This window comes from Lepisma saccharinum, chromosome 13 (assembly GCF_977018435.1).
Source record: "Lepisma saccharinum chromosome 13, izLepSacc3.1, whole genome shotgun sequence".
Lineage (NCBI taxonomy): Eukaryota > Metazoa > Arthropoda > Insecta > Zygentoma > Lepismatidae > Lepisma > Lepisma saccharinum.
The window spans coordinates 44,124,230-44,145,906 of NC_139241.1; the positions used below are offsets into that span (position 1 = coordinate 44,124,230).

A 21,677-nucleotide genomic window follows, 5' to 3' on the forward strand; every position below is an offset into this window, starting at 1 on the left:
TCGGAAAGACAATAAAACTCAGTATTCCGACCGAATAACCGAAGTAAAAAATGCTTTGGATCGAAAAATTAGGTGTAAGATGAAGGAAGCAGGACAAATCTTAATTTTTTTTTCATATTCCACCACTTTATCCAAAAAGAATAACCTATGGGTATAACTTGGGATCTAACTCTGAGGGGTCAGAATCAAACTGGGCATAATTTTGAGGGGGTAGAATCATACTTTACCTAATTTTGAGGGGGGTAGAATCATACTGGACCTAATTTTAAGCGGGTCGAATCAAATGGGCATAATTTTGAGGGGGCAGAATCAAACTGGGCATAATTTTGAGGGGGTAGAATCAAACTGGACCTAATTTTCAGCGGGTCGAATCAAATGGGCAAAATTTTTAAGGGGTAGAATCAAACTGGACTTAATTTTGAGGGGGTAGAATCATACTGGACCTAATTTTGAGTAGGTCGAATCAAATGGGCAAAATTTTGAGGGGGTAGAATCAAACTGAGCCTAATTTTGAGGGGTTAGAATCATACTGGACCTAATTTTGAGCGGGTCGAATCAAATGGGCCAAATTTTGAGGGGGCAGAATCAAACTGGGCATAATTTTGAGGGGGTAGAATCATACTGGACCTAATTTTGAGCGGGTCGAATCAAATGGGCTAAATTTTGAGGGGGCAGAATCAAACTGGGCATAATTTTGAGGGGGTAGAATCATACTGGACCTAATTTTGAGCGGGTCGAATCAAATGGGCCAAATTTTGAGGGGGCAGAATCAAACTGGGCATAATTTTGAGGGGGTAGAATCATACTGGACTTAATTTTGAGAGGGGTAGAATCATACTGGACCTAATTTTCAGCGGGTCGAATCAAATGGGCAAAATTTTTAAGGGGTAGAATCAAACTGGACTTAATTTTGAGGGGGGTAGAATCATACTGGACCTAATTTTGAGCGGGTCGAATCAAATGGGCAAAATTTTTAAGGGGTAGAATCAAACTGGACTTAATTTTGAGGGGGTAGAATCATACTGGACCTAATTTTGAGCGGGTCGAATCAAATGGGCCAAATTTTGAGGGGGCAGAATCAAACTGGGCATAATTTTGAGGGGGTAGAATCATACTGGACCTAATTTTGAGCAGGTCGAATCAAATGGGCCAAATTTTGAGGGGGCAGAATCAAACTGGGCATAATTTTGAGGGGGTAGAATCATACTGGACCTAATTTTGAGCGGGTCGAATCAAATGGGCCAAATTTTGAGGGGGCAGAATCAAACTGGGCATAATTTTGAGGGGGTAGAATCATACTGGACCTAATTTTGAGCGGGTCGAATCAAATGGGCCAAATTTTGAGGGGGCAGAATCAAACTGGGCATAATTTTGAGGGGGTAGAATCATACTGGACCTAATTTTGAGCGGGTCGAATTAAATGGGCCAAATTTTGAGGGGGCAGAATCAAACTGGACTTAATTTTGCGGGGGGTAGAATCATACTGCACCTAATTTTCAGCGGGTCGAATCAAATGGGCAAAATTTTTAAGGGGTAGAATCAAACTGGACTTAATTTTGAGGGGGTAGAATCATACTGGACCTAATTTTGAGTAGGTCGAATCAAATGGGCAAAATTTTGAGGGGGTAGAATCAAACTGAGCCTAATTTTGAGGGGTTAGAATCATACTGGACCTAATTTTGAGCGGGTCGAATCAAATGGGCCAAATTTTGAGGGGGCAGAATCAAACTGGGCATAATTTTGAGGGGGTAGAATCATACTGGACCTAATTTTGAGCGGGTCGAATCAAATGGGCTAAATTTTGAGGGGGCAGAATCAAACTGGGCATAATTTTGAGGGGGTAGAATCATACTGGACCTAATTTTGAGCGGGTCGAATCAAATGGGCCAAATTTTGAGGGGGCAGAATCAAACTGGGCATAATTTTGAGGGGGTAGAATCATACTGGACCTAATTTTGAGCGGGTCGAATCAAATGGGCCAAATTTTGAGGGGGCAGAATCAAACTGGGCATAATTTTGAGGGGGTAGAATCATACTGGACCTAATTTTGAGCGGGTCGAATTAAATGGGCCAAATTTTGAGGGGGTAGAATCAAACTGGACTTAATTTTGCGGGGGGTAGAATCATACTGCACCTAATTTTCAGCGGGTCGAATCAAATGGGCAAAATTTTGAGGGGGCAGAATCAAACTGGACTTAATTTTGAGCGGATCAAATCGAATGGGCCAAATTGTTTTAGGGAGTAGAATTAAATTCGGCCTAATTTTGAGGGGGGTAGAATCCAACCTGGAGTTAAACTTTGGGGGAAAAGACTCGAAAAGTTTTCCATCCCATAAAAACAGCGTCCAGTATTATTTGCTAAATAACTGACGTTTGCGAAATCAAAAATATTACTCTTTATTACTTTCTTCATCAGGTCACCTGACTTGTAAATTTTAATAAACCTGAAAATTTTGGAGGGGCAAGCGCCCCCCTTGCCCCATCCAAGTTACGCCTATGGAATAACCTATTCTATGAGTTTACAAATTTTAAACAAATATATAATTTTATGTGAGAACAAACGTTAAAATTTTCGAAAATATTTATAGAATAACAACGCCTTTCAGTACATTGAGGACAAAAAAAACGTAAAAACAACGGAAACAGTTGAGCCGAATATTTTATTAACGGGTGAAGCATATGTTTTAATAATAATAATAATAATAAGAGTAATAATAAATCGACAATAAAATAATAGGTAATTATCATCAGTTTGTAATAATTGTTATTATTTATACTATTCAATTTATATCAATAGGTTAATCCCCACTACCCCGCTAAAAAATTTGCTGGCTACACCCACGATCCCTCGCTTAAATTTCTAAGTAGTATTTGCCAAATATATGGTATACAAAACTCGGTATGTCTGGACAAGTTACATGGTAAAGCCATTTTCCTCCAGGTGAGACGGACTTACTGCACCTATCTCGTAGAAATCGGGTCTAATATCAGCTTTTACGGGAGTCTGTCTCGTTTCCGGTAACTTCTCGCAAGGTCTACATTTCGTTTTCCTCTAGATTTTTTAATTATAAGGTCTCTCTATGCCGTCTCCACCATTTCTGTACAAATCTCCTTTCTCTTTGTTAAGTTTTGCTCTATTCTAGGTCCACTCTGAGTGCACGAATTGTGAAATATTTTCAGGTGACCTCTATCTCGATGTTATGACTGCTACGATTCTCTTTTTGTTCTTCTTTTTCCATTTTCCCCTTTCCCTTTCTCTCTCTCAATTTCTCTTCTCTCTCTATCTCTCTCTCTTTCTTCTTTTTCTTTCTTTCTCTATTTTCCTTGCTATAGCACACTCTTTCCATGTTTTATATTCTCCTTTCCCTCTTTCTCTACTTATCTCTTTTTGTTCTTTTCTCTTATAATAAATTTCCCTTCTCTTGTCTTACTTTCTCTCTCTCTCTCTCTATCTCTCATTGCTTGCTTGCTCCCTCTTTCTCATTTTATCTTTTCCTATTTCATTCTCTCCTCTTTCTCCCCTGCTTTCTTTGCGTTTTCTTTTTCTCTCTCTCCTTCTATCTGTTTCTTCTCTTTTTCTATCTTTTTCTGTTTCTTCTCTTCCTCTCTCTCTCTTTCTATCTGTTTCTTCTTTTTCTCTCTCTTTCTATCTGCTTCTTCTCTCTCTATCTGTTTCTTCTATATCTCTCTCTCTCTCCCTCTCTCTCTCTCTCTCTCTCTCTCACACACACACACACACACACACACTCTCTCTCTCTCTATTCCTTTATTTATCTTTGTCTCCTTTCTCTCTGTCTCTCTCAACGAATAGGTTACTTTCAAGTACCAAGCAAGTGATTGATTAAAGGTAGTACCACTGGCACAACAGTCGAATGAGTTTTTTATTTTTTCTCGTTTCTCTTCTTCCTCTCTTGCTAAATCGCAACGATGAAGATGAAATATTGAAATAGACGAGCAAATAAACTTATCGAATCAACCGAGGCACGCTCAGGATTTGAAGCTAAGATCCCTGGGCCCGCACCTCACTACGCTAACCACTAAACCACGAAGGCTTACTATTAATGTTATGAAATCGATACCTAAGTCCAGTTAACACGGGGTGGCAACAGCCTCTAGTATTAGAATAATTATGTAATGATACAACGTTATGACCTTCAAAGTCTGTAATTTAAATGAAGATGCTCTTGAAACCATATTTTGGTTGAACCTTGAAATCAACCATAACTATCTTGCCATTAGGTTTGTATGCACAAGGATAAACATTTTCTAGAGTGTGTTCATGTTTTATATTGGCTACGATTGGTTAAGTAGAGTCCTAGAATCAACAGTCCTTTTTAACACGATATAAAAAACACACACGCTCTTCATCCTAATCAAAAGTACCTTGAACGCGTCTTGTGTGCATTGATTTTGTCAAGTACAATGTTTCCAAATCTGTGATTCATGTACCTCTGGGTGCTACGTCGAGTGGTAGAGCCTAATTATGTTCACAAACTCTTCAGCTGAATACAACTACTAACGCCAACTTATATGGGCCCGTTGGGTCCGAGCCCCCCAATATGTTTTGTGTTATTATTATTATAATTATTATTATTATTAAGTATTTGTTATCTTAATTCGTGGGGGATTGCTTGTTGAAATCAGTAAATACAAAACAGACTTTCTTAAAAAAAATGATTAAGGATATTTCAGTTTCTATTACTTATTTTATATTTTATTTTTATCTAGTAGCGTTGGGCGATATTGAGAAAATATCGACCAGCCGATATGAACCAGACGATATATCGTCACGATATTTTGGCGATATATATCGTGTCGGCGATATAACGTCACGATATTTTGGCTATATATATCGTGTCGGCGATATAACGTCACGATATTTTGACGATACATATCGTGTCGGCGATATATCGCCACGATATTTTGGCTATATATATCGTGTCGGCGATATAACGTCACGATATTTTGGCGATATATATGGTGTCGGCGATATATCGTCACGACATATTGGCGATATATATCGTGGAGACGATATATCGCCGATATCATGATACGGAAAGAATGTATCGTATCGTCTGTGGCGATATTTTCTTGGCGATATATCGCGATATCAAATTTCGAATATCGTCCATCCCTAGTATCTACTATAGTTACTAGGAAGTGTTAATAGTATGGAGAAGACGTTTTTATTTGACATTTGCCATTGATATTCACAAGAAAATACAAAATAAAGTTGCTTGCTTGATTGATTCCGTTTATTTTTCGAGTTCACTTTCCTGCCACTTTCAGCTAATTGCAAAAATAACCCATTTCTGGCCAGGATTTGAACCCGGGACCCCTGGCGTCCGCCATGGGGTCGGCCCTTCTAATAGAGAACAAACAAGTATGCTACTAAGATAATCTGGCTGTATCATATGGCTCAGAGATGATGTAAACATTTTTTTAAAAAATTACGGAAAGGGAATAAATGTGAAATCATTCAAAACATTATAAGAAACACACTTTTCAACAAAAATCGAATTTCCTATCGTGAAATTGCTTCAATGTATTCTTTGGGAGTGTCCGTTCATCAATTTCATCTTATCATCGCACATCTTCATCGTCGCGATTAGCCAAGAGTGGCAGAAAAGCGATGCTAAATAAAAATTAAATCAGATCAAATCGTTTCCACCGCCTGCTCATAGCAACATTCCATGAAAGTTAATGTGTGAGGCACGACCCCACACATTGACAATCTCAGACACTTGTACAAGTGATGCGATCAGCACCAACCTCCGTCACCAGTACTAAAAAATGTGGCATTTTGTGTAATGAAGTTAAATCAAATGCTAATTAATGATCCTCATTTATAAACTATTCAAGCAATGATCCGATGTTCTGATAAATATACCACGGTTACATACTAAACACAACTCCAAAAAATATTTATTTGGTAGAGAGCACAGTAATTTCACTCGAAAAGATTTTTTTTCGAACAGTGAGTTGGCAACCATGATGTGCTCGAGAATACTGCGTTGATTAGTCACTCCCGGAAAGGTATAAAAGGGCAGCGAAGCGATCGGCCAGTTACTGTTGTTTTGCGTCACCAGTGAGTGAACGAACATCAGATCCTACTCTTCCCGCAAGGAAGCTCCACCACCGTAGTTGTTTTCCACGTTTCAATAAGACGCAATTCCATCTGTTTGTAAGTTGTTCGTGCTTATCAGAACTTCAGCGACAATGGCATCAACTCAAGTTCGTCAGAACTACCACAAGGATTCCGAAGACGCCATCAACAAGCAAATCAACATGGAGCTGTACGCGAGCTACGTCTACTTGTCCATGGTAAGTAATTCTTTATCTTTGACAAGTTCCTTATGTCTTTAAGATCAGCCCTATTCAACTGCCAGTTCAGTGACAAAATGTAGTGGGCTGTTATGTAACTCAAAGTAAAGTAGGGTGTTGGAAGTGGCGCGCAGTTCGGCAGGGAAGGTAGAACAAAAGACAAATTACTGAACTCTACATTCTCTCTCTTCCTCAATCTCTCCTTGTCTTCCTCTTTCTTTCTGTGCTTCTTTCTTTTATCTTTCTATCTTGATTTGCTTTCTTCTTTCTTTTCTTTTTAGTTTTCTTTCTTTCGTTTTTTCTCTGTTTATTTCTTTCTTTTTGTTTCTTTCTTTCCTTTTTCTTTCTTTTTGTTTCTTTGGTAACAGTTCCGTATATCGGAGACACATTAAAATCGGATATTTTGTGTTTCGCATGGTTCGTACTTACCAATTGTGTATTGCGGAACACAGTTCAATGTGCCATTATGCATTTCACACGAAAACAAATACCTGTTTCTTTCTCTATTTGTTTCTTTCTCTCTATCTGTTTCTTTCTCTCTATCTGTTTCTTTCTCTCTATCTGTTTCTTTCTCTCTCTTATTTGCTTTTTCTCTCTTATTTGCTTTTTCTCTCTTATTTGCTTTTTCTCTCTCTATTTGCTTTTTCTCTCTATTTGCTTTTCTCTCTCTATATATTTGTTTTTTTTCTCTCTCTCTCTATTTGTTTTTTTCTCTCTCTCTATTTGTTTTTCTCTCTATTTGTTTTTCTCTCTATTTGTTTCTTTCTCTCTTTTTTTGTTTCTTTGGTAAAACTATCAAGCCGGGAAATGTCTGTAACTCGTTTATTCTGTTATTGTTGATATTCGTACTTACCTATTCTGCATTGCGAAAGATTGTTTAACAAGGGATTTCGCTTCTTTTTTTTAACGAAATTAGTATCTATTATCGACATATCGAGTAATTATTGTTCGTTCTTTTCTCGCTTCCTGAAGACGCAAAATGGCGGGCAAATCTTGACTAGCGTTGTGTTTTAAACGGCAAAGCAGTGTTTCAACCTTGTTAACAGAAAAAATTCTGCATAGCCCCAAGAAACATTCACGCATAACCCCAAAAACCATTCCCGCATAGCCCCAAAAACCATTCACGATAGCCCCACGCACCATCACGGTAAGGTTAGGTTGCTTTAGGTTGGGCAATATAGTGAAAAAACTGTGTGTTTGGAAACACCGTGCATTACGTCATCAGATGCTCGCAACATCCGGTTAAAGTACATGGATGGAAATGCAAGCAACAGCTTTCGTGCATCGGACGGACATTTTTATAGAAAAATACATGATTTAGCGGCCAAATACATTGAAAAATGCGAGATAACACTTCTACGACCTTCCAAAATTACACAAAAACTCAATTCCGTAAGTTCTTTCTCCTGTAAATTTGAAGAAATCCATTTCCCGGCTATAACATTTTTACCGTTTCTCTCTCTTTATGTTTCTTTCTCTCTCTTTTTGTTTCTTTCTCTCTCTCTTTTTGTTTCTTTCTCTCTCTCTTTTTGTTTCTTTCTCTCTCTCTTTTTGTTTCTTTCTCTCTCCCTTTTTGTTTCTTTCTCTCTCCCTTTTTGTTTCTTTCTCTCTCTCTCCTTTTGTTTCTTTCTCTTTCTCTCTCTCTCTCTCTCTTTGTTTCTTTCTCTGTCCTGGCATGGGCGTATCATTGTGAGTGTTGCTTCATCCATTTTATCTCATCATCATTACCCGTAACCCTCATCGTCGCGATTTGCCAAAAGCTACGCTAAATATCAGAAATCCTTGCTCCGTATATTAGTTTTCATAGCTCAGCCCCTCTCTTTTCTGATTTCCTATATCTCTCCTTGTCATTTCCTCCAGATAACTCTTCTTTCTCAATGTTTTCATTTCTCTTTACCTCCTTCCTCTCCCTCTATTTACTTTTCTACTCCATCTCTCTTTTTCCTCCTTTTGTCTGTTCGCTCTATCTATTGCTTTGTCTCACTTCTTCCTTGGCTTCTTTTTCTCGTCTCCTGTCCTTTTACCTTTCTCCTGAACTCTTTCTCTTCTTACATTTTCTCCTTTCCTCAGTTTCTCCAATTTATCCTTTCCCTCTTCTCCTTTCACTCCCTACGTTTCTTCCTCCTTGCTATAACTGTAGTACGCACATAGTGCTTCCGTTCCCACTATAAACTGTTTTCCTTATTAGGCTATCTGTGTATAAGGTGAACTTAAAGTTTAGTAATTTGTTGAGAAATGGTTGTTTGGAAGTAGTTTTTTTATAAATTTCGACTGTTGATCACTGCGGAGAAACATCGAAAGCAAGTTGTCACCTTACTAAATGAGGCAATTTTAAACAGGTTGTCACTTCAGTGGCTATGTTAATTACTGGGCTCGCAGTCATAGCGCCGAGGCACCAGGGGGTCCGTGGTCATCTAACCCACCCTCGATTTCGCAAGGATTTTTTTTTTTATTGAGGATTGTGTTGCTACGTGTGAAGAAAGAAACTCTGAAGCGCGGAAAGTAATTTTTGGAGTTCTACATGCTACGAAAGATACATTTTTTTTAATATTTAAATTCCTTACCTTCGTACCAGGGCTTCCATCATGGATTCACGTCGGGCGCATGTCTCTCTACACATTCTCTTTTTCTTATGATTGACTTGTGGAATGAGGTTTAATTTTTTTGTACCTTTATAATGTTTCAGCGTTCGAATTCTAGACTCGGGGTTTATTTACGAGTCTCTTCATCAATTTCATGTCACCGTTCATCCTCTTCGTCGCGATTAGCCAAAAGCACTGTGCGAATTAAGTTTTGGGGCCGTTTACCCACTGTACCCCCTCGAGAATTACGTCGATTTTTTTCATAGACATATTTCAATGTTTTACATAACGTAAAAGTGGTTCCAGGTTTAGGAAAGCACAAATATATGAGATATTTGATCCCAAAGTATGGCCCACGTAAGTTAAAACCTTCAATTTCGAAATACTTTCGCCGCTTTTTCTTAGTAACAACTGTTTGTATGTACACTAAAATAGCGAACGAACACGCCGAAAATAACTTATCAGTACCAAACCTAACAATCCTAACCTAACTACGTAAAATTATAGCTACTGTTGTGGAAAGTCGTTTTGGGTGCTATATTCACTTGCGCGAAGCTTTCGAACACATTTCCGAGAGCTAAAATAAACTGAAAACGTTCATAAACAACGAAATCTTCATAAACCATGCAAGATATTTCACTTTCTCGGGGAATACAGAGTAAGATTTTTATTTTGGGTGGGATGACCACCCAGTGGTGTATTTGTGATTTGATTTTGGGAAGTATTTTTTTTCTTTTTTAGGTATGCCAATTTTTATGTATATTTTACCAGTCGGTAAACTAAACTATTATCTTACGATTATAATTACGTTAGAACATTGGTTCTAACCTAGGCCATTAAATCTTATAATATTTACACGTAATATTGATCGACATTTCAAATTTGTTGTTCCAAACCAATAGGTGATTTTGGAAGTATTTTGAATGCTGATCACGGAAGTGACATCTATTTATTTTTTTTCCATCACGTCAGGACTTTTCACAATCAAAATTCTCATGTTTGCCATTACATTACATTTATTACAGAACGCAAAAAAAAATGCAAGGGAAATTTCTTTTGTTTCCAATTCAATAAGTAATTCTGAAAGAAAATTGAATGCTGATCACGGAAATGACGTCTACTTTTTCAAATCACGTCACGTTGTCCAAGAAAAATGGAGATAAAATACAAATAAAATTGTGAGCAGATTGACTTGGAGAATCGTATTGGATGACCAACGTGGTATTATTATTACATGAGCAACGAAAAATAATGCAAATTAACTTAGGGTGGATGACAGGACATGCACGTGAATGAGCATTTTTGCACAGGAGACCGAGAAGGAACATTTGCCCCCCTCCCCCCTCCCAGACCCTTAAAAGAAAAGAAGTGTACGTCCAGAGGGAATGAGACTTGCTCCCCTTGAAAACGAGTGGCGAAAATTTTCATTCTCTTAATTGTGCTTTCTTTTTCGTGGAAATTGAAATCAATCCCATTCCCCTTTTCAAGCAATTCACAAGTAAGCATTAACCTTCCTGGGAAAGAGTTCGTATCCCTTGCAAAATAAGTCAGACATATAAGATAGCTTTATCTCCAGAGTGAGAAGGTAAAGCATATCCAGAAATCTTAGGAGTCGGATGTGTCTTGTGTATTCCCGCGAAGACAGACTAGGAAAGAAGCATGGGTGGAGAAGAAAAGCCGAAAAGATAGAGTAAGAGTATCCTCCCTCTCACCCTTTTCTCTTCCTTGTTTCTCTCCTCTGTTACTCTTATATTTCTGTTTTCTAGTTTATCTCTTTCTCTGCCTCTTTCTTCCTCTTGTTTTTCTCTTTGTCTATTTCTCTCTCTCCAGCCCATTTTCTCTTACTTTCTCTATCATGCTAAATTTCTCTCCTCCCCCCCCCCCTGTGTCTATTGTTGTTTCTCTTTCTCTTCATCCTTTTTCTTTATTTTTACAACAACATCCCCTATTTCACCGTCTTTCCATGCATTCCAAATTCTTATTTTCTGGAAGATTGGGTCAGAACCTAACAACACACTTTGGATACAGCACTGGACACAACCCTTGCTTTTCTGTTGCATCCAGCTCCCTTGTGCACTTTTGGTACTACTTTAAGTAACGTCCCGATGGCGTAAGAAAGCCGTCGCCCTGTAGTCAAGGGGTTCCGGGTTCGATACACGGTGGAGGTTCTTTGCACAGTGGTTCGGATTCCATTTGAAACTTAGGTCCAATTGCGATTAGCCTATCAGTGCGTAAAGTGAGCTTGTAACATAGTGTAAGATTGCTATATTATGAAAATAATAACTATAATAAGTAAAAGGAACTATTTTCGCTTGAATGCAAGTATGTGTTCATCTTCGCTACGAGGAACTCGAATGACGTTCCTCACTCTTAATTGAACATTCTTTCTTACCAGACATAATAGGCTTGAGCAATGATGGTGTTAGATGAGTGTCAGTACTTAACAGCCGACTTTCCTGGCGAAGTGGTTAACGTCACGGGCTACGAAGCCAAAGATCTCAGTTCGAACCCTGTTTAGACACGGTCATATCATTGTGTTTGTCTAATCAATTTCATCGTTGCGATTAATACAAAGGTAGAAAAGATGAGAAAGAAAAGATATGACTGACAATATTCAAGCGAGCCCCATTCCCCTCATTGAACCTCACTGGAGACAGGAAAAGCATAAGCGAACATTGATCAGTGTTGCCAACCATATGCTTATAGTTAATAAAGAATTATTACTAGAGCCCGGAAGTTCAGGCATTTATTTTCGTTAAAATAGGCAGGCAAAAAGGCATTTATAATGTGGAAAATAGGCACTAAAAATGGAAAAAAAGGCAAAATAAACCGAAAAAGGCACATTTAGAAGTCGCTTACTTTTATCTATAATTTCTGGCAAAATGTTAAAATCTACATTGGGAAGAGCATTTCAATTTTCTCCGTCTTGATTGCACATAACTACAAGGTGTTTTTTTAAGTTCTCAACATTCATTGATAGTCGTCTGTCAGAGAGAATGTTTTTCATAATAGAAAATGATCTTTCTACTTCGACAGAAGTTATTGGAGCATACATAAAACAAGCTAATGTAGCTGGACTCATTTCGGTAACAGCATTTTCACCTTTTAGAATATCACAAATTGTTTTCAATTGTTTCAGGTCCTCATTTGCACTCACTACCCGTTTGCACTTTTCCGCAACAGCTGACCCCTTTTCTCCTGGCACTTCCATCGTCTGCTGCATAGATTCCTCGAAGATTTTCATGGATGCTATAATTGTAATTGTCTCTGGCAATGCACCATAATGTGCAAAAATAAACTTGAATAGCACAGGAGTTTTTCCACTTCCAGAAAATGAAGCGGCTTCAATTCTTGAAGAGCATCTATCACCTCACTGATTTTTTGAAGATTGTTATCATAATATATATAGCTGCTGATATCCAGGTTCCCCATCTGGTCAAGACTGGTTGCTGAGGTAAACTAAGCTCAGATGCAACTTCCTGAAATTTTCGGGTTCGAGAGGAAGATTTGTGTTCGAAATCAACCTGTCCACTTCAGCAGTCAATCATGCAGAAGGAAATGTTAACCGAAAGGCAATATCCTAACTGAGCATGAAATACAGTTTTCTCACAGTTTCCTCCTTCAGCAATGTTGAAACATACATGAGTTCAATATTACTTAAATAAGGCGAAAATTATTCACATAATAAACGGAAGAAAAATAAATGCCAATAACGTTTTTTGGGAGAAAAATAATTTATGTACACATTTTTTTTAAAAAAATGGTCAAATTTCATTGAAAAAGGCAAAAAAAGGCATTATAATTAAAAATAGGCAGTGGGGTCCCAAATAGGCAAAATGAAAAGGCTTCTAAAACATTCGAAACAGCATAAGAAACGTATATCCGGAAAAATTTTATCAATATATGCAGTAGATAAAAAGAGGCATTTTGCCAAACTTCCGGGCTCTAATTATTACTCTGGATGTCAATTCCAAATTGAATTTACACTCTTTGCAGCCATGAACCTGGTGTTTGCAAGTTCACCGTAGGATGGCTTAAGGGGGGTCACCCTTGGAATAAGAAATTTGCTTCTTGAGTCATATCTTTTTTTCTTTTGTAGCCTCCCCTGTGCCAAAGTGAGTTCAATGGTCGGCTCGCCATATTGTAACCAAAGGGTAGTGTGCGAATTAACGGGGGGACACCAGGGATCCCCCTTCCCACACACACACACCAAGAAAATATCCGCGGCTAAAGAAAATTATTTTTATCACTGCCAGAGATGTTTTGAACCCCCTCAAAGAAAATTAAATTGAAAGCATACAGTATATGATTTTTTAGCTATGTAACAAACAAAATTGAAATATTATTAGTGTCCACTAATGGTTTAGTCTCAAAGATTTTCATGCCGAAAAGTATGCAGTTTTGTGGATTAAAGGAAGACACCATTCTACAACCTAGCAACCTCACAGAGCCGAGACAACAGTAGGCTGTGTTTTCCACTTAAGATTTGTTGGCATAGTGCTGATATTTTACATGCATTAAACTGTTCACAAGAAACTTGTAGATAGGTTAGATGACGTTGAGTTTAAGCTTGGCAATAGTATTTTGGCGAAGTTTCCGGTGCTACTAGTCCGATAGCTCTTTTGTGTATGAGGTTGGGTCCTCTGCAATAGTTTACTGACTGGTAGCATTATACACAAATTTGCATTCCCCAAAAAATGAAATCGCAAATACGCCATTGAGTTGGCACCCCCCCCCCTCCTAAAGCAAAAAACTTAATTCGCACAGTCTGTGTTCAAGTACTCCCCTGGGTTGGTCGTTCTTTGTGAGAGCTCCTCATTAACTTCATGTAATCTGTCTCCCTCTCTCCCTTTTTCTCTCTTTATACCCTTCCCCCTTTCTTTTTTCTCTCATTCTGAACCTCTCTTCTTTATTCCTTTCTCTTATCTCCCCCTTACGTTCTCTCTTCCTCTCTCTCTCTCTCTCTCTCTCATTTCTTCCGGTTGCTCCTCGTCTCTTTCTCCTCCCTGTTTCTCGTATATTTTCCTCCTTTCTCTTATTTCATCTTTCTCTCCCTCTTTTTTTTCTCTCCCTCTTTTTTTTCTCTCCCTCTTTTTTTTTCTCTCCCTCTTTTTTTTTCTCTCCCTCTTTTTTCTTCTCTCCCTCTTTTTTTCTTCTCTCCCTCTTTTTTTCTTCTCTCCCTCTTTTTTTCTTCTCTCCCTCTTTTTTTCTTCTCTCCCTCTTTTTTTCTTCTCTCCCTCTTTTTTCTTCTCTCCCTCTTTTTTCTTCTCTCCCTCTTTTTTCTTCTTTCTCTGTTTTCTTCTCTTTTTCTTTTTTCTTTTTTTTCTCTTTTTTCTCTTTTCTACCACCCTCTTTTTCTACACCCCTCTCTCGGTCCCTTTCGCAAATACATAAAATTCCTCGTAAACATGATGTCATATATTTCTGGGTTGATTTTAGCTCGCCTTTTTATCCCATCGCGACGATGAGGATGAATGACGAACTGATAAAAGGCATGAGGAGACAAATATCTAGGATTCGAACGTGGGAACTCTCGTGCCATTACTGAGATTAACTCTGGTTTCACTAACATCGTGGCAATTTTATAATTTTATCCCCACCTAGATAGAAAGTGGGTTTCTCAGCACCCACGTCTGTCTAAGATCAATTGAATTTACGAGTAACTATGATTTCATCAAAAAAACATTCAATATAAAAGGTCATAAAAAGTCACATAAAATAAAAATAACCAAAAATAGAGGAAATGGCTAAAACTGAAGAGGATACCCACAAGCAAAGCAATATTTTGGGGACCCTTCTTGATTCTAGTGCTATCAGTGTGTTAAAAATAATAATCCATACTGACTTTTCCGGTTATTGTTTTTGCATTTTTGGTGCTATTAACAGACAATTTACATGCACCATATTGATTGAACACCATTTGACTATACATATTTAAGAATTGTGCTCAAAATTCGTCCGCCTTACTATTGTAAATATGTAGTGAAAAGTCTGCACTGTTTGCAACACTGCAATGAACGAAAGAGTGATTGTGTACGACCTTGGAACCCGGCATCTGCAACGTTATTTGCAGATAGCTGGCCTGCAATGCCTCGTGTATGCCACGAATGCAAACAGTAACGTGTACTGGAATTGTGTGTGGTGGGAGTGATAAGACTGTAAGAGGAGTTTGTCAATTTGTAGATTGGTATGCGAGAAAAAATAACTTCCTCCAACAAACATATCACATATTTCTGCATACTCCTATTAGTAACACGAGACCAGGCTGCAAACCAAGGGAGGGGGTGGGGACAGGGAGGCACTTGCTTCCTCCAGAGATATCTGGAAAATGTTTGTGTAATTCGAATGGTGGAATAGCAGCAAATATTGCTTTCTGCGATTCACAGGCTGTCAGTCACAGCAATTAACTGCAGTGTCCAACGAGATAACCATAGGCGTGCGCAGACCCTCTGATTAGGGGGGCAAAAGCCTTGATAAAAGTTCAGTCGGGGGAAAAAACTCACTTTATCTCACTGTTATTAGTTTCATTGCATCGATATATGCAGCAACATAGGGGCACCGTAACGAATAAATAAATTGTCCCTGAAATGTTCCGCGCTCATTTTCCTCCAAACAATTGTGTTCATGCATTTAACACAAAACTATTTAGTAGCAAGAGTCTGAAGTAAACTTCTCTCTCTTTGGTAATTTAAAATGGATTATAGAAAACAATAAAATTTTACGAAATGTATTTTTATTTGTATAAAATTTCGAGGGGGCCAATTGCACCCCCTGCAGATGCTCTTGGCCGTCTGGAAGAAATAATGCAAGAAAAACGTGAAAAACTAATTCCATCTTGAGTATCCTTTTGTTCTGCTACTCTTAGATTCTACTAGTCTTGCTTACTTATACCTCTAGAATTGATTACCATCCAAGGTTGGGAAGTTGCGCCACTGCACCCCTTCCCCCCGTTGTTGCTTTAAACTTTAATTGGCTTGAAAATACCTAATTTTCTTTAAGAGTATAATATCGTTTTAATAACGGCGACCCACACAGCACACAAATGTCCAAAAGATATTCACTGGATATACAGTGCTCAAAAAAAGTTTTGCATATTATGAGTGCATGCGGTTTGAGTCGCGATATCCCCAAAAGGTATACAATGTTCATTATGTGAGCAATGCCAGAGAGAGAAACAGACATAATACCCCAAGTGAGTTCGATATTCAGCAGATAGAGGGCAGTAGTTGCCACATGATCCCTGAGCAGATTTGAAAGCAGCCCGATGGAAGGCATTGTCCGTGTCTTATCCGCACTTGAGTTGAAAACTGCACAGAGAGCGGATGGAAAACGAACAACCATTCCTGCTACGGACCGCATTCGAATTGTAACGCAGCTGCAAGAGGGATATCGCCAAGTAGACGTCGCTGCCCGTGTGGGAGTGGGCCAAAGTGATGTCTCTCTAGTGTGGAAAATGTTCAGGGAGACAGAATCAGTTTCCATGCCCCCATGGAAAATTATCTTGCTTGTCCCCCGTGGGGAAAAAATCTGCAGACGTCCATGATTAGGGTTTTCCAAATGTGAAAGAAGTACAGAAACAAAGAACTGTTCATTAACAAAGTGATATACCCTGTACCAGCTAACTGTGGAGCAAGGCCGCGCATAGCGTCAGAGAAGCGAGAGAAATCTTGGCCAGGGCGAAGCAGTACACGCTGCTCAAAGGCTGGTAACTGCAGTCGCTTTCCCCCTACACGCAATCCCATTCCCTCTCAGCTGTTCATTGGTGGAGTCGTCTCGCGTCACTACTTGCGCAGAGACTTGTTTTAGTTTGCCTGCTCAACAGTTATCTTGGACAGAGTATAGATGTTTATGAAAACTAACAGAGCGAATCCAGTTTCTATGTAAATATTAGACTAGTCTGAACTTGTACACAATGCCAAAGTATTTTCAATTTAATATGAATTTTATGATTTGTAGTAGTAACAATAATAATAATAATGAAAAAGTAATAATAATAGGATCTGTGACTGGATGGCAAGGTATGAAATCTTTTCTCTACCCCCTGACAAAAAATCCTGCTGGCACCCTTGATGTAAACCCCTGTCTCGTTCCTGGTTACTCGAGTTTTTTTTTTTTTTTTTTTACAAACATTGTAAAGTTGGCGACACGGCCGTATTTATATGGAGATAATAGAAGGGGTTGTTCAACTTTAATTAGTGCGAAAACAGTAAAATTTAAATATTTCTTTGAAGATTTCAATGTGTTTTGATACCCCACATGGCCGGACCCCTTGTCATTTGAAAAAATTGACCTCGATTCAATATGGCAACTTGAAGATGGCGGCCAAGTCCAGGAAGCACCCTCAATGGGGCCCTTACTCCGATGTACCCAGTTGAAGTTGGATCTGCTATTACCGCATCCGTTTCAGAGAAAAAAGGGTGTCCTGGGACTTTTGAATCACCCTGTAATGTGTGTGTGTGTGTGTGGGGGGGGTGTACTGTGCCAAAAACAAAAGAACTTAAACTTGTTTTTTTTCTTTAAATCTCCAAAAATCTATTTAAATATATATAAAAAAATATTTAAAAAAAACATCAAAAATTATTTTTAAATAGAAATCAGAACTTTTATCCGCCCTCCTTTTAATGTATTTTGCAGGCCTACTACTTCGACAAGGACTCCGTGGCACTTCCCGGGTTCCACAAGATGTTCAAGGAGCAGTCTGATGAGGAGCGTGAACACGCCCAGAAGCTGATGAAGTTCCAGAACCAGAGGGGAGGGAACATAGTGTTCTCCAACGTTGCAGCTCCCGAGAGGATGGACTGGGGCTCCCCAAGGACTGCTCTGGAAGCGGCCCTCAACCTTGAGAAGAGCGTCAATGAGGTAATTTTTCAGATGTAGTCGGTGGCGTCGATGTCAAGTAATTTGAGTGGGTCAGAAGAGGGCGTCACATCACAGAACCGATCATAACACAAGCAACAACCAACATTGTGTTCTGACGTCACTGCAGAATGCCTTCGTTGTTTTTGTTAGCTTTACAGGCATGAATAATACATTTTTGGTGAAGCCCAGGTAAAGTGGAAGTGAAGGCTAAGAGAACTAAACGTTAGGAGGCTAACCTAACATCGAAAGCATTCATCGTTTACTTCAGAACACTGTTGGTGGTTGATTAATTGAATTTATTTACTTGTATGAATGGTTGTAAGATGAAATAGATATGAAGGGACAATCACAAACACATATGGACAGCACAAAACGTAAGTCACAGAGGCTTATACTAGCCATTGGTTCAGACGCAAGAGCCTTGCTAGTGTCAAAATGCAGTCCAGGCTGTACTATGTAGAATTAAAGTTGACACTTGGGTGTCTTGAGAAAGGATCATCCCTTACACCCCCATGTTGGTTTGTGCTTGTGTTATGAGCAAGATCCTGCCCCTTCACAGAGTGTAGATAACATGAAGGCGAATATATTTTCTGAAAAATGTTGGCTCGTTGAGGCCTTGTTCAGACACTACGACGAATTCAAAGGGGGGGGGGGTCATTATTTATTTCCTATGTATACAACCGCAACATACAGATCATGGTTGCCACTGACATTCCTTTTTCTTTTAGAAAACTACAGGGAGTGCCAAAAAGATGTTACCACTTATATGGCAATTTGAAGGGAGGATGAGTTATGTTTATATGCCTTGCAAGTGATTATTGGAGACATGTTATATGGAAACTGTAGTTGATATGTTATTTGTACCATTCACATACCTACCTACATACACACATGTAAACTACAGTGAAAATAAATACCTAAAATATACTATCCGTAACTTCAACATATCCATTTCAGTGGTAATATCTTTTTGGCCCTCCCTGTATAAAATTGTTGGCACCAATCAAAGCAAGGGCCAGCCTTTGACGTGTGAATAACTCTGGACAAAACGTTGGAGCATCATTAACGTAAAGGCAGTGATTGCTGCTACAACTGTTCTAAGCATTGCCATTGGCTGGTAGCTTTCTTGAAGGAGGATCTCACTTATCGCACATAATTTAAGCACCCATGGTGGTTACGCTTGTTGGGTTTGGTTCTCTTAGAAGACGACAAAAATGGTTGTAGCAGCAATACAGATCTAATGTAAAACCATGAAATATGATGTAAAACATGTGCATGAAAAGCCATAGTTTGAACACTGAGTTTTCAGCCTGCCAGTATCTCTGTTGGCATGTTAATGTTTCCACAGTATGCATGTTTTATACACACACAGCATTTACGTTATTTGACAGAATATAATAAATGCCTATACAAATCTATTCTTTAAATATTTTGACGCAAACAACAGCCTATGAAATAACTTTTAAGGAAAATCAGGGAATCTTATTTTAAACAATTACATGTTTGACATAAATGAAGTACAGAAGAAATTACTCCCGAAGAAGCAATGAAATTGTTGAGTACCAAGATTGAAACTCATTATCTCCCCACTTAACGTTCCGGGTTGACTAATGCAATCACCAGTTTCCTTTTTGGGGCAATCCCGACAATGAGGATGAATGATGATTAGGTGAAATCAAGAGAACACTCGCACATGCTCAGACCGGGACTGGAATCCAATACATTCGGTAGTGAAATATTTCTTTCCTATCAAATGAGTGTGATATATTATAAAGCATTGATGTGCTTTTGTTCATTAAATTTTTATTGTATCTGAATTGTGTTTATCTTCACATATTGTTTGGTAAAAATTGATAAGACTACTAATTGTAAAGTTGAATTTTCTTTGTGAGTATACAGTTTAAAACTGGAATAATTACCAGAGTCTGGTAATGTTGGAAGCAACACTGCATTTTGTTTTGTAAAGTTTTCACGTTTCACCTTTGCCTGACACTAACTTGATGTATAATTTTGGGTAAGGTTATTTGATGGTTAGTTGGAATCATACATCTAAGCCTAAGCCACTTCAGCATATCAGAAGAAAGAAAACTTATGTTGCAAAACAAGTTGAAGAAAGATATCAGAACCTGCTTGCTTGGATTCTTAGGCACTGGAAAACAAATATATGCAATAAACAAAAGATGGTCCATTAACTTTTAATATTTGTGAATAATGAAAAAAAAAACATTAGAGCTTCCAAACTTTAATTCTTTCTTTAAGACTAAATGCTCAAATATGCATTAATCCAGACAAAATAGGTAGGTTGACATGTGATTGACAGAATTCTGCAATTTGTATAAATTTGCTAATTTGTCTTGCAGAGTTTGCTGAACTTGCACAAGACTGCGACCAGCGTCACAGATCCTCATCTTTGCGACTTCCTGGAACGTGAGTTTTTGGATGAACAAATCAAGAGCATCAAGAAACTGGCTGACCAGCTGACAACCATCAAGCTTGTGGGAGAAGGGCTTGGTGTGTATGAATTCGACAAAGAACTTCGTTCATAAGCCAAAGGAATGTAACTAAATTTCTGTCAGCAGGAATGCATGATGTAAGCAGCATTTGAAAAGCAAATGTCTCAATAAATAAATTGGAAGAAACATTTCATTTTGTCTTGTAAAATTACCACGTATTCACCTTTGCCTGACCACTAACTTGATGTATTATTTTGAGTAAGGCTATTAGATAGATAGGTGAATAGTGTATCGGAACTTGATTTTATACCTTCTCTGGGTCTCGGAGATATTGTGGAATTTACGTCCCACCCTTTAACGAACCACCTGACTACATAGTTACTCCAAGAATATCAGACATAACTTTCCCACTCGCATAAGAATTTTTTTTACACTGAAAATAATCATGTGATTTGGTTAGGCTGGAATGAGGTCCTAGAAGAAACATAAAATCAAGCTCTTATGCATCATCTAGAGAACTATACAACCGAGAGCATTACTGTTTATTTGCTACAACAAAAAATATAAATCACGCATGGGTGTGCTCTACGGTTAATAGAATCAGTCGATAAAGTAGCACCGTCTGTTAGCATAGTCTGAAATTACTGTATCCAAAGGTATGCATGACCTTGCGTATCGTACCTTCAGTAGGGTTACCAGACGTCCGGTTTTTCCCGGACATGTCCTACGTTTTTAGCCATATGTTCGACGTCAGGAAGGAATTTGAAAAATATCATAAATGTTCTATATTTTGAACGTCGCATAATATTAATAAACAATACGTACGTGTTTCGTTGAACAAAGGCAAATCATGCAAGTTACATGTCCATTGTACAAAATGAAAATAAAAGTTTGTCCTGCTAGAGAACAAACAAGAAAACTGAAGCAACTAATGAACAAAATTTTGGGTCTACACAGTAGCGAAGCGTCCTATGAGGCCAGGAGGCCGGGCCTACCCACGCCATTACTCTTTTAAAGGTGTATTTACTTATTTCGTCAAAACACATGTAATGCAATGGAAAAGTTTGGAATTTTCATTTATGATAATTACAAAAAAAATCTAACCCTGTCCAGTATACGAACTTTCCACGGAGTGAGGCACATTTGCTGGGGCCTCTTCTCTTCACATTCCGACGTACGGTCGTATACGCGGGAAGCCTAATCTTACGAGTACTGTACGTATGCTTATAACGTGCTCGTGAGGCCGGCCTCGCGGTGTTACCCACTAGGACGAACAGAATATCAGCAACACTGCATTTCCGCCAGGGTTGGAAATTTGTGGTGCACCAGCATTTTTTATAAACATTAGCCTGTGTTCGTGCAGAGAGATTTCTATTTCATTGTACATTCTCCATATTTTGTACGAAACTTAGGTTTTCCTTCCTTTCATCGACAAGTGTAAGTGAAATTGAAAATTACGG

The 21,677-nt window shown here is 38.5% G+C and overlaps 1 protein-coding gene across 1 annotated transcript; it reads left to right on the forward strand.

Moving 5' to 3' along the window:
• The first annotated feature begins 6,054 nt into the window (after nt 1-6,054).
• LOC145997252 (soma ferritin-like) lies at nt 6,055-20,410 on the forward strand. The gene is made up of 3 exons (XM_083134098.1): nt 6,055-6,323; nt 17,540-17,764; nt 20,125-20,410. The coding sequence occupies exons 1-3, from the start codon at nt 6,219-6,221 to the stop codon at nt 20,308-20,310; spliced, it is 516 nt and encodes a 171-aa protein (XP_082990224.1). The 5' UTR covers nt 6,055-6,218; the 3' UTR covers nt 20,311-20,410.
• Nucleotides 20,411-21,677: the final 1,267 nt, after the last annotated feature.